The 14,600-nt window shown below is 44.7% G+C and overlaps 1 protein-coding gene across 2 annotated transcripts; it reads left to right on the forward strand.

Moving 5' to 3' along the window:
* The first annotated feature begins 1,548 nt into the window (after positions 1-1,548).
* Positions 1,549-9,344, forward strand: tdp2b (tyrosyl-DNA phosphodiesterase 2b). Of its 2 annotated transcripts, XM_041884171.2 has the most exons (7): positions 1,549-1,779; positions 2,189-2,331; positions 2,896-3,108; positions 4,683-4,774; positions 7,385-7,503; positions 8,004-8,174; positions 8,317-9,344. In XM_041884171.2, the coding sequence occupies exons 1-7, from the start codon at positions 1,645-1,647 to the stop codon at positions 8,602-8,604; spliced, it is 1,161 nt and encodes a 386-aa protein (XP_041740105.1). In that variant the 5' UTR covers positions 1,549-1,644; the 3' UTR covers positions 8,605-9,344. The 2 variants fall into 2 exon arrangements, with proteins under 2 accessions (XP_041740105.1, XP_041740106.1); XM_041884172.2 differs by lacking the exon at positions 2,896-3,108.
* The last annotated feature ends 5,256 nt before the right edge of the window (positions 9,345-14,600 follow it).

Below are 14,600 nucleotides of genomic sequence, written 5' to 3' on the forward strand. Positions count from 1 at the left end.
GTGTTTGATGTATTTGATACCATTCCACTGATTCCGCTCCAGTCATTACCCCGAGCCCGTTCTCCCCAATTAAGGTGCCACCATCTGAAGGTCAGGATAAAGATGAGTGACAGTAGGAGGCACATTTTGGGAGAAAGTGGATCCTTGCCTTTTGGCTGATCCCTTTGTGGTTTCAGGGTGGGTGATGACTGGAGCCTTTTGGCTGATCCCGTTGTGGTTTCAGGGTGGGTGATGACTGGAGCCTTTTGGCTGATCCCGTTGTGGTTTCAGGGTGGGTGATGACTGGAGCCTTTTGGCTGATCCCGTTGTGGTTTCAGGGTGGGTGATGACTGGAGCCTTTTGGCTGATCCCGTTGTGGTTTCAGGGTGGGTGATGACTGGAGCCTTTTGGCTGATCCCGTTGTGGTTTCAGGGTGGGTGATGACTGGAGCCTTTTGGCTGATCCCGTTGTGGTTTCAGGGTGGGTGATGACTGGAGCCTTTTGGCTGATCCCGTTGTGGTTTCAGGGTGGGTGAAAACAGAGTTAGGTGCTGTGGAATCGGTGAGGGTAACCAGAAGGGGTCTGGTGATAATTGTTGTTTCTGCTGGTCAGAGGGAGTAGGCACTCCGTGTTAAATGAATGGGGACAGAGAGGTGAATTGTTTTGCTCTCAAGGAAAGGGCGCCATTGAGAGGAGTGATTATTGGGGTAGGGGTAAATGTGACAGTTGACCAACTGAAGGGGAAGATTCCCGGGGCTTGTGATGCTCGTCGTTTGGTGTGACGCAAACAAGGTGGTTTTACATTTTAGTCATTTAGCAGACGCTCTTATCCAGAGCGACGTACAGTTAGTGCACGACTTACAGTTAGTGCATACATTATATATATTTTTTTTCATACGCCCCGTGGGATTCGAACCCACAACCCTGGCGTTACAAATGCCATGCTCTACCAACTGAGCTACATCCCCTGCCGGCCAAACCATCCCCTACCCTAGACGACGCTGGGCCAATTGTGCGCCACCCCATGGGTCTCCCGGTCGTGGCCAGCTACGACAGAGCCTGGATTCGAACCAGGATCTCTAGTGGCAAAGCTAGCACTGCGATGCAGTGCCTTAGACCACTGCGCCACTTGGGAGACTTGTTGTGCCACTAGAGTTTTGATGTTGAGTCTTTGCCCGACAAAGTGATGTTAGGATATATAAGTTATCTGGTACGAGTACATCTTTTGTGCCGAATACATTATGTTGTTACAGGTGGCAAGCTTATGGGCACCTGTAGCAATGGTTATCAACTGTACAGCAAGTCACAGAAAATGGAGGTTGTGGTGGCAGCTGCAGAGACGTATTTGGGTGTGCGAGACTTGATGCCAGGAGAGTTAAGTGGTGGTGTCCCATTCTTTCAGACTGTTGGCCTGAGGTAGGACTAAATAGATTTAAGGGTGGCGGGTTTTTAGTGAGTGTACGGTTAGATGGTAGGGTATTTGTTGATTTTTATTTTTGTATTTTTTTTCTAGCAAAGTATAAGGGAGTTATACTCCAGTCCAGTAGGTGGCGGTAATGCAAGATTTATTGGATACCAACCGCCGTTAAACCTCATCGAAGAAGAAGTAAAATGCTTTCGCTTCACTTCTAACAAGATAACGCATCGCAATAAAATAGATAAACCATGAGTAATATTTCCAAGTCCGTGTCGACTTTAGAAGAAACGAGGACTGGTCTGTGTGATGAGTTTGTGTCCATAACAGGATCCGATAGCGCCGTGGCTCAATGCTACCTCGCTGAAAATGACTGGGAAATGGAGGTACGTATAGCTAGCCAGCTCATATCAGTCCAATTATTAGTTATCTCTAGTCGGAACGAGGCTATGCCACGATCAGGACAGCGCAGAGCCGGCTCGGGAAAACGTACCCCAATTCAGGGATTGGGAGATGGCAGTGTACTCCTAATTATCCCAACTCGATAATTTAAATACTGCTAGTTCAACGTCAGCATGCTAGGCTAGCTAATGCTATAGCAGCCCATTGAATTCGACAACACTTCCGGTAGCTGCTCACCACCACGTTACTCGTCGCATTTTCATGGAATCCAATGCGTGGGACATGAACTAATAAACATGATATGACTTTAGTTACGGTCTGAAAACAACTGAGAACTTTGAGAAGCATTAACCTACTTCTCTATACTGCATGCATGTTGTGTTACCTTTTCAGAGAGCTTTGAACTCATTTTTCGAGGCTGACATGGAGGCAGTTTTTGCAGTGGAAGATTCACCAAAGGACAGCAGCCCCCCTAAAGTTAAACGACAGAAGTTGGACAAACCACAAAGGGACAAACCACAGGGAAAAGTGGACTGGTATGTATTGTGATATGTATTCATGCATTGGCCTGTCTACAATATCAATGTTCATTTAGTCATTTAGGTAATTGTAAAATAAGCTGTGAGCCTCTTGGTTTGACATTGCTGGTCTAGATATTTTCTCTAATCCAGTGTTTCCTGGTCCTGGGGACATAAAGGGGTGCACATTTTAGTTATTGCCTTAGCACTTGCCCTAACACTTTTGATTCAAATAATCAAAGGCTTGATGAATCTATTATTATTACGGTGGTCCTCTGTAGCTCAGTACCTCTGTAGCTCAGCTGGTAGAGCACGGCGCATGTAACGCCAAGGTAGTGGGTTCGATCCCCGGGACCACCCATACACAAAAATGTATGCACGCACGACTGTAAGTCGCTTTGGATAAAAGCGTCTGCTAAATGGCATATTATTATTATTATTATTATTAGTAGAAGTAGTAGTAGTAGTAGTAGTAGTATCAATGAGTTGAATCAATTGTGTTAGTGCTAGGGCAAAACCCTTTGGGCCCTGAGGACCAGGACTGGGCAACACTGCTCTAATCTGCCCTTGCAAATCCTGCAGCATTGACCTGACCACAGAAGAGCCTGCCTGTTCCAGCAGCAACGCCAAGTCAACAGACTCCTCCAAGTCAGTGGAACCCAAAGCTAAACTTAAAGCCTCGGGCTCTGAGGAGCAGGACGACAGCAAACTGTCGCTGATCTCCTGGAATGTAGATGGACTGGACACCGTGAACCTGGGAGAGCGTGCTAGAGGCCTCTGTTCTTATCTGGCCCTGTGAGTCACTGTGTTCGCTAACTGTCCTTTTATAATGTCAGCCATTTATGGAACTATGTGAAATACTTTCCTTAACATCCTCACTCTTAACCCAATGACTTTTCTCTGGGTTACTTAAGTTGCATCCCAAATGGCACCCGATTCCCTAATATTGTACACTACTGTTGACCAGGGCAGGGGTTACCAAAGCTTTGTGGCCCACGACCCCATTTTTCTATACATTTTTTATCTTGACCCCAACCATGTGAAAACAATTATTAATTAACAGCCAATGTTTCGTTTTTTTAAATTGGGGCTATGGCAGTCAATTGCAAAACATTCTAACAGTATTTCTGATTTGTCTTCTCAACTCACCATCATATACTTTAATGTGGGGTTATGACAGTCAATTGCAAATTAATCTCTTATCTCACCACCACTAATGAGATGGGTGTGGCTTGATGCATGTCGCGTCGGAGCTTCTCAAAGTCAGGGGGCGTGGTCGACAGTGCACACCGCATCTCTGCTGTCACATCCAACCTGGATCGATATTGATCTTCAGGTCGGAAAGTCTGAGCTCTACATTTTAGTCATTTAGCAGACGCTCTTATCCAGACTTAGTGAGTGCATACATTTTTTTTTCTTCATACTGGCCCCCCGTGGGAATCGAACCCACAACCCTGGCGTTGCAAACGCCATGCTCTACCAACTGAGCTACACAGGCCTCTAGAAAGACGTCAGAGTTTCTGAGTTGGAATTCCATTCAAATTGTTTTTTTCCAGTCTGAGCTCATTTTTTCCCCAGAGTTCCCAGTTGTTTTGAACGCGGCATTAATGCTCAGAGGGAGACGTCAGGGTATTCCCTTTGTCAGGAACCAAAACTCCTCCGTAGTGATCCGTGATTGCGAGTCGTTCAGTCAGTTTCGTCTTGATTTCTAGCAATGGCATAAATTATTCTTTAACAGTGTTATCTGACAAAGGTATTGATGTGAGTTTCTGTGCCTCTGCCTCCCCACACATTGTTTTTACCATATCAATTGCGTCCGGTAATATCAAAGTCTCTGCAATACTGTGGTTTCATAGCGTAGCGGACCTAGCCATTCACCGTGGGAATTATTCAAGTGCAACGGTCAAGTGCGCCTTTTCCCATGATCTAAGGGCGCGCTCTGGGTGAATTTTATCTTGTTGAATTTATCTTTTAGATTTGAATAATTTTCATTTAGATTTGTAAGCTTAACCACATTACAATGATGTCGAGATACAAATATGATATTATAATTAAAAAAAATTCTTCTGGATTTAGTAAATTCTCCTGCCACCCCATTTTCCTATCAGGGACCCCTAGTTTGTGAATCGCTGGCCATTTAGGGTACATACAACCTACTAACATCCTTCCTCTGAACTCAAGGACATGTCTCTGGGTTAGCCAACATTTCAGGCAGATCCAAAACATCATGAGGATGTCTGGACAAAAATACACAGACATTTAGTTTGCATTTCAAATGGATACTAGTGGTGGATAGTACTGTGATTAGCACCGTGATTGGTCTTGTCTGGTAAAGTATTTTTAACATTTGTCCTCTCTCCTCCGTTAAGCTACACCCCTGACGTGGTGTTTCTGCAGGAACTCATTGAACCGTATGTTCAGTACCTCAAGAAGCGGGCTGTCAGCTACACCATCATTGAGGGTATGGTGGGAAAGTTTTATGATAAGATAAATACCTGCATTCCAATTTCCACAGTAGCATACTACTTAGAATGCATGCTCAATACACTGCTTCGACCTAAGTGGTGTTAGTTAGGTTATAGGATATTGAAACAGAACCAGTGTCTTGTGTCATTTTATGCCAAAGTCGTGGGTTCGATTCCCTCTGAGGAATGTAAGTTGCTTTGAATAAAAGTGTCTGCTAAATGGCATATATACACCGAGTATACAAAACATTAAGAACACCTGCTCTTTCCATGACATAGACTGACCAGGTGAAAGCTATGATCCCTTATTGATGTCACTTGTTAATCCATTTAAATTAGTGTAGATGAAGGGGAGGAGACAGGTTAAAGAAGGATTTTTAAGCCTTGAGACATGATTGTGTATGTGTGCCATTCAGAGGGTGAATGGGCAAGACAAAATATTGAAATATTGAAGTGCCTTCGAACGAGGTATGGTAGTAGGTGCCAGGTGCACTGGTTTGTGTCAAGAACTGCAATGCTGCTGGCTTTTTCACGCTCAACAGTTTCCCGTGTGTATCAAGAATGGTCCACCACCCAATGGACATCGAGTGAACTTGACAACTGTGAGAAGCATTGGAGTCAACATGGGCCAGCATCCCTGTGGAACGCTTTCGACACCTAGTAGTAGTCCATGCACCGACGAATTGAGGCTGTTCTGAGGGCAAAAGGGGGTGCAACTCAATATTAGGAAAGTGTTCTTAATGTTTTGTATACTCTCTGTGTGTATGTATGTATGTATCCATTACATTTGACATTTTAGTCATTTAGCAGACACTCTTAACCAGAGCGACTTACAGTTGTGATACATTTTTTTTCTTCATACTAGTCCCCCATGTGTATGTATGTATGTGTATATATATATATGTATGTACAGTTGAAGTCGGATGTTTACATACACTTTGATTGGAGTCATTAAAACTCGTTTTTCAACCACTCCACAAATGTCTTGTTAACAAACTATAGTTTTGGCAAGTCGGTTAGGACATCTACTTTCTGCATGACACAAGTAATTTTTCCAACTATTGGTTACAGACAGATTATTTCACTTATATTTCACTGTATCACAATTCCAGTGGGTCAGAAGTTTACATACACTAAGTTGACTGTGCCTTTAAACAGCTTGGAAAATTCCAGAAAACGATGTCATGGCTTTAGAAGCTTCTGATAGGCTAATTGACATAATTTGAGTCAATTGGAGGTGTACCTGTGGATGTATTTCCAGGCCTACCTTCAAACTCATTGCCTCTTTGCTTGACATCATGGGACAATCAAAAGAAATCAGCCAAGACCTCAGAAAAAAATATGGTACACCTCCACAAATCTGGTTCATCCTTGGGAGCAATTTCCAAATGCCTGAAGGTGCCACGTTCATCTGTACAAACAATAGTACGCAAGTATAAACACCATGGGACCACGCAGCCGTCATACCGCTCAGGAAGGAGACGCGTTCTGTCTCCTAGAGATGAACGTACTTTGGTGCGAAAAGTGCAAATCAATCCCAGAACAACAGCAAAGGACCTTGTGAAGATGCTGGAGGAAACAGGTACAAAAGTATCTATATCCACAGTAAAATGATTGCTATATCGACGTAATCTGAAAGGCCGCTCAGCAAGGAAAAAGCCACCGCTCCAAAACCTCCATTAAAAAAAGCCAGACTACGGTTTGCAACTGCACATGGGGACAAAGATTGTACTTTTTGGAGAAATGTCCTCTGGTCTGATGAAACAAAAATAGAACTGTTTGGCCATAATGACCATCGTTATGTTTGGAGGAAAAAGGGGATGGCTTGCAAGCCGAAGAACACCATCCCAACCGTGAAGCACGGGGGTGGCAGCATCATGCTGTGGGGGTGCTTTGCTGCAGGAGGGACTGGTGCACTTCACAAAATAGATGGCATCATGAGGAAGGAAAATTATGTGGATATATTGAAGCAACATCTCAAGACATCAGTAGGAAGTTAAAGCTTGGTCGCAAATGGGTCTTCCAAATGGACAATGACCTTAAGCATACTTCCAAAGTTGTGGCAAAACGGCTTATGGACAACAAAGTCAAGGTATTGGAGTGGCCATCTCAAAGCCCTGACATCATTCCTATAGAATATTTGTGGGCAGAACTGAAAAAGCGTGTGCGAGCAAGGAGGCCTACAAACCTGACTCAGTTACACCAGCTCTGTCAGGAGGAATGGGCCAGAATTCACCCAACTTATTGTGGGATGCTTGTGGAAGGCTACCCGAAACATTTGACCCAAGTTAAACAATTTAAAGGCAATGCTACCAAATACTAATTCAGTGTATGTAAACTTCTGACCCACTGGGAATGTGATGAAAGAAATAAAAGCTGAAATAAATCATTCTCTCTACTATTATTCTGACATTTCACATTCTTAAAATGAAGTGGTGATCCTAACTGATCTAAGACAGGGAATTCTTACTAGGATTAAATGTCAGGAATTGTGTAAAACTGAGTTTAAATGTATTTGGCTAAGGTGTATGTGAACTTCCGACTTCAACTGTATGTATAAATGTATGTGTGTATAAATGCCAGACATTTCACTTCCTCAATGTCAGGAGGCAAGGAGGGGTACTTCACTGGTTTGATGTTGAAGAAGTCCAGAGTGAAGCTCCTGAACAGTGACGTCATCAGTTACCCAACCACCCAGATGATGAGGAATCTGCTGGTTGCTGAAGTAGGTCCACGCGCCGACAACACAGAGTCCTAAACAGGAAGTAGGTCCACGCGCCGATAACACAGAGTCCTAAACAGGAAGTAGGTCCACGCGCCGATAACACAGAGTCCTAAACAGGAAGTAGGTCCACGCTGATAACACAGAGTCCTAAACAGGAAGTAGGTCCACGCTGATAACACAGAGTCCTAAACAGGAAGTAGGTCCACGCGCCGACAACACACACAGAGTCCTAAACAGGAAGTAGGTCCACGCTGATAACACAGAGTCCTAAACAGGAAGTAGGTCCACGCGCCGACAACACACACAGAGTCCTAAACAGGAAGTAGGTCCACGCGCCGACAACACACACAGAGTCCTAAACAGGAAGTAGGTCCACGCTGATAACACAGAGTCCTAAACAGGAAGTAGGTCCACGCGCCGACAACACAGAGTCCAAAACAGGTCATCATCTTGTTAATACGCAGCTCATCTGAAGTCTGTCGGTGTCCATTCGGCCTCAGGTGAAGTTCAGGGACCAGGAGCTGTGTGTGATGACGTCCCATTTCGAGAGCTGTAAGGGACAGGCAGAGGAGAGGATGAAACAGCTGAGGGTGGTGCTGAAGAGGATGACGGACGTGCCCAGTAACGTGACTGTCCTATTCGGAGGGGACACCAACCTGAGGGACACAGAGGTTAGGCTTTTTGTCTCCCTAATATATCCTAAAAAAACATGATCTTTCTCTCTGGCCTCTCACTCGCTCTCGTCAATATCTCAAGATAGGAATCTAAACTATTCATAAAAACATTTTGTTTTACCGTTATTTTGTGTCACAGGTGACAAAGGTCGGAGGTCTTCCCAGTGGTGTGTGTGACGTGTGGGATCAGCTGGGGAAACAGGAACACTGCAGGTACACCTGGGACACCAAGGCCAACAGCAACAAGAGCGTACCGTATGTCAGCAGGTGTCGTTTTGACCGCGTCTACCTCCGGCCGGCCAGGGAGGGCCCCGGGTCCCGGATGGCCCCGGACCACATGGCCCTGGTGGGGTTAGAGAAGCTGGACTGTGGTCGCTACACCAGCGATCACTGGGGAATCTACTGCAGCTTTACCACTGGCTCCTGAGACTGAGGGTGTGGCCCAAATGGCACCCAGTACTCTTTAGTGCACTACTTTAGACCAGGACCCACAGGGTACCATTTGGGAGGCACACTAACTGAGAATGGAACATGTTTGTGTGTAGTGGTCCCAGCAGGACTTGGAAGGGGCTTGACCCTAACGGACGGTTAAAAGGTTAACGTTGCTCTAATATTGGATAGACAGTCTCTGATTGGCCACTAATAGTAGGATTCGGAGACGGCTGGCTCACCTTTTTTTAGTTCCTTTATTCTAATGGTAGTGCCTTGAGCTGAGGACAGGGAAGGTTTCTAATGAGTGCACAAACTTGACAGGTCTCTGGTCCTTCCCAAATATACCCTCAGAATGAAAGTTGATGGTGCACGTCCTAAGTGACACCCTATCCCCTATATAGTGCACTACTTGTGACTAGAGACCATAAAACTCTGGTCTAAAGTAGTGCACTATATAGGGAATAGGGGGCCATTTGGGACAGAAGCTGTGTGTGTCTCCTCCCAGGGTATCCTCCCCATCCCAGTATTCAAATGCTTTCTCTCTGAAAGCTTTACGCTGTTCGCCTCCTAACAGATCTTGGCTGGAATATTATGTTCAATATGTGATTCGAATATATGTTTGGTTTGAAATCAGAAGTGTTACATGTGATGATAATTTCCCTCATATGTTTTAGTCCTGTACCTTGAAAGCGCTTGAATAAAATTGAAATAAATACATTTATGATATAAAACGCCTTCAAGAATACGTTTTGTGTTTTTCTTAAGCAGAGTGGCTTCTATGACGTTATTTGACCACTAGGGAGTGATGTTGCACAAATAACAAAGAAAAGTGCCAATCAATGCATATTTCCATGGCAATAGTTAGTTTAGGAGGCATCTGTTCCTTTCTCTGCCTTCTGTCAGAATCCGGTTGGCCAGTTTTTTACATTTACATTTTAGTCATTTTAGCAGACGCTCTTATCCAGAGCGACTTACAGTTAGTGAGTGAATACATTTTTCATACTGCCCCTAAATTGCTAGCTATTTAGATTCAAAACAAATAACTCAATGTCACTGGGAAAAGCAAACTGGTCCATTTATCATATACTGAATATACTATCGTATACTGAACAGAAATATAAAATGGAACAATTTCAAAGATTTTACTGAGTTACAGTTCATAAGGAAATCAGTCAATTGAAAAATTAATTAGGCCCTAATCTATGGATTTCACATGACTGAGAATACAGATATACATCTGTTGGTCACAGATACCTTTAATTAAATGTATGGGCGTGGATCAGAACACCAGTCAGTATCTGGTATGACTACCATTTGCCTAATGAAGCGTGACACGTCTCCTTTGTGTAGAGTTGATCAGGCTGTTGATTGTGGAATGTTGTTCCTCTCCTCTTCAATAGCTGTGAAAAGTTGCTGGATATTGGTGGGAACTGGAACACGCTGTCGATCCAGAGTTGGGATGAGGTTACTTTCGATGGCTTGCATTGTGTCTTCAGTCCACCCTAATCCACAGCTGTTTTTAATATCACATGTCCTGCCAACCCTGTGTCAAGACATCCTCCTGCTTACCTCTCCAATGTGCTGCTCAGACCATAGAGAGAGAATTAGTAGAATGGACAAAGCTATTCTATTTGTAATTGTATTTCTATGGTTCGGACGTTTGGCTGGCGTCTACTGGCAGCTCTGTTTTCCTGTATGATCTTTCACTCAGAGGCTGCGTCCCAAATAGCACCATATTCCAAATATATAGTGCGCTAAGTTTGACCAGGGCCCATAGGAGGGAATAGGGTGCCTTTTGGGACACACCCTCAGAGAAACGCCCTGACCTCCAGAGAGGACACAGCTGTGATGATGATCACTTCCTCCACAACAACGTCACAATGAAGCCCCCCCTTGTCCCCTACTCCGTACACCCTTGTCCCCTACTCACTTTCCCCTCCTTCCTTGTCCCCTACTCCCTTGTCCCCTACTCCCTTGTCCCCTGCTCCCTACTCCCGTTTTAGGTGAAAGATTAGCAGAGCCGTTGCCTTGGTGCCAGGGCAACAGACCGAGAGGGGCAGCAAGTCCCAGGCTGCGTCCCAAATAGCAACCTATATCCTACATAGTTCACTACGTAAGGAAAAGGACGCATCCCCAGACAGAGCAACAGCTGCCTGGAACTAAAGCGAGATGGACACGTAACGGCCTGCTGCCAAGCCCTGTCAACCCTGCTGCATCCCGCACCCTATTCCCTATATAGTGCACTAATTTTGAACAGGGACTATAGGACTCTGGTCAAAAGTACTACACTATATAGTGAATAGGGTGCCATTTGGGACGCAGTCCAACATTGGAGCTTCTCTGGTCATGGCCTCAGGAGGAATGGTAGATGACATTCTAGCTCAGGATTGATGAGTAGATAGCTATGTTCCTACAGGACAAGACAGTCTGTCTGTGCCATCATGCCACTCCTTGATATGACAAGGAATGAACATGATAGAAAAGCTCTGGGACCAGGCTATAGAACAGATCTGGGACCAGGCTATAGAACAGATCTGGGACCAGGCTAGAGACCAGACTATAGAACAGATCTGGGACCAGGCTATAGAACAGATCTGGGACCAGGCTATAGAACAGATCTGGGACCAGGCTATAGAACAGATCTGGGACCAGGCTAGAGACCAGACTATAGAACAGATCTGGGACCAGGCTATAGAACAGATCTGGGACCAGGCTATAGAACAGATCTGGGACCAGGCTAGAGACCAGACTATAGAACAGATCTGGGACCAGGCTATAGAACAGATCTGGGACCAGGCTATAGAACAGATCTGGGACCAGACTATAGACCAGACTATAGAACAGATCTGGGACCAGGCTATAGACCAGACTATAGAACAGATCTGGGACCAGGCTATAGAACAGATCTGGGACCAGACTATAGAACAGATCTGGGACCAGGCTATAGACCAGACTATAGAACAGATCTGGGACCAGGCTAGAGACCAGGCTATAGAACAGATCTGGGACCAGGCTATAGAACAGATCTGGGACCAGACTATAGAACAGATCTGGGACCAGACTATAGAACAGATCTGGGACCAGACTATAGAACAGATCTGGGACCAGGCTATAGAGTAGCATTTTGGGCTCAGCCCCAGTTCCTATAGAGATCTATGCTGTTCATATAGTTGATATAATGTAGTTTAAGAAAGTTAAACCAAGAAGGCTGGTCTGAATGCTCGTTTAACTTCATCCATAACATCATTCATTTTTGTTTCTATTTGTTATTTTATTTTGATGTTCTCTCTGTATAATTGGGAAGGGCCCGTCAGGAAGCATTTCACTGTCAGCCTGTTGGTTACCAAGCTTGTGACAAATACAATTCCATTTTCATTTGATTTGTTCATTCAGTTAAGCCTGTATTCGATTAAAGTGTAGTTGTTTGTCTCAGCCCCAGCTGATGGCTGAGAGGCAGTCTTCCCATCTGTGAGGGTCAGGGCCCAGGGCCCGGTTTCCCCATAGCGATGGAAGTTAGGCTTCCGAGTGTTTTAACGATGCATCTCTCCCACAACGGCCCGAAGACGTAACACGCGTTTCCCAAAAAAACACCACGCAGAGAGAACGTTCGCTTAAGTGCGTCGTTGAGGCACAGTGGCGATACTGACAGAACCGAAAGAAAGGCAACACTGCTCTCGGATCAGCTTTCTCCATTCAAAATCTTACCTTAATATTACACTTATTCGACAATACTGACGACAGATCAGCTCCTAGAAAGATATTATCACCTACGGCTGCAAATATTAGGCGGCTTCATTGCTTACCCTGTAACAATGCACTAAATCAAGATTTGGCACATCATTGTGCACGTTAGGCTACACCATGAAATATATTAAGACAGATTACAGACAGTATCCTACAAGTAGCAACATAGAACTCAATTGATTGAACATTAAATGTATTTCAATATGATTTACATAGGCCCTGTAGACTACTGTTGGCTGTTTATATTTAATGCAGTCATATCAGTTTTCATTTGAAGCATCATTTTATATGTCGCTTCTCTGTATCAATTGCAAAGACATTGGTGACTTTGTATTTCTAGTCAACTTTGTCCCAAATGGCACCCTGTTCACTTTATATTGTGCTACCCCTGGTCAAAAGTAGTGCACTATATAGGGAATAGGGTGCCACTGTTCATCCTGCTCTGTATCTGTCACTGAGACATCCATCCATCACAACCACAGTCCATCACAATGAGACATCCATCACTACCACAGTCCATCACTACTCTGACACAATGAGACATCCATCACTACCACAGTCCATCACAATGAGACATCCATCACTACCACAGTCCATCACAATGAGACATCCATCACTACCACAGTCCATCACAATGAGACATCCATCACTACCACAGTCCATCACAATGAGACATCCATCACTACCACAGTCCATCACAATGAGACATCCATCACTACCACAGTCCATCACAATGAGACATCCATCACTACCACAGTCCATCACAATGAGACATCCATCACTACCACAGTCCATCACAATGAGACATCCATCACTACCACAGTCCATCACAATGAGACATCCATCACTACCACAGTCCATCACAATGAGACATCCATCACTACCACAGTCCATCACAATGAGACATCCATCACTACCACAGTCCATCACAATGAGACATCCATCACTACCACAGTCCATCACAATGAGACATCCATCACTACCACAGTCCATCACAATGAGACATCCATCACTACCACAGTCCATCACAATGAGACATCCATCACTACCACAGTCCATCACAATGAGACATCCATCACTACCACAGTCCATCACAATGAGACATCCATCACTACCACAGTCCATCACAATGAGACATCCATCACTACCACAGTCCATCACAATGAGACATCCATCACTACCACAGTCCATCACAATGAGACATCCATCACTACCACAGTCCATCACAATGAGACATCCATCACTACCACAGTCCATCACAATGAGACATCCATCACTACCACAGTCCATCACAATGAGACATCCATCACTACCACAGTCCATCACAATGAGACATCCATCACTACCACAGTCCATCACAATGAGACATCCATCACTACCACAGTCCATCACAATGAGACATCCATCACTACCACAGTCCATCACAATGAGACATCCATCACTACCACAGTCCATCACAATGAGACATCCATCACTACCACAGTCCATCACAATGAGACATCCATCACTACCACAGTCCATCACAATGAGACATCCATCACTACCACAGTCCATCACAATGAGACATCCATCACTACCACAGTCCATCACAATGAGACATCCATCACTACCACAGTCCATCACAATGAGACATCCATCACTACCACAGTCCATCACAATGAGACATCCATCACTACCACAGTCCATCACAATGAGACATCCATCACTACCACAGTCCATCACAATGAGACATCCATCACTACCACAGTCCATCACAATGAGACATCCATCACTACCACAGTCCATCACAATGAGACATCCATCACTACCACAGTCCATCACAATGAGACATCCATCACTACCACAGTCCATCACAATGAGACATCCATCACTACCACAGTCCATCACAATGAGACATCCATCACTACCACAGTCCATCACAATGAGACATCCATCACTACCACAGTCCATCACAATGAGACATCCATCACTACCACAGTCCATCACAATGAGACATCCATCACTACCACAGTCCATCACAATGAGACATCCATCACTACCACAGTCCATCACAATGAGACATCCATCACTACCACAGTCCATCACAATGAGACATCCATCACTACCACAGTCCATCACAATGAGACATCCATCACTACCACAGTCCATCACAATGAGACATCCATCACTACCACAGTCCATCACAATGAGACATCCATCACTACCACAGTCCATCACAATGAGACATCCATCACTACCACAGTCCAT

The sequence above is a fragment of the Coregonus clupeaformis genome, chromosome 8 (genome assembly GCF_020615455.1).
Source record: "Coregonus clupeaformis isolate EN_2021a chromosome 8, ASM2061545v1, whole genome shotgun sequence".
NCBI lineage: Eukaryota > Metazoa > Chordata > Actinopteri > Salmoniformes > Salmonidae > Coregonus > Coregonus clupeaformis.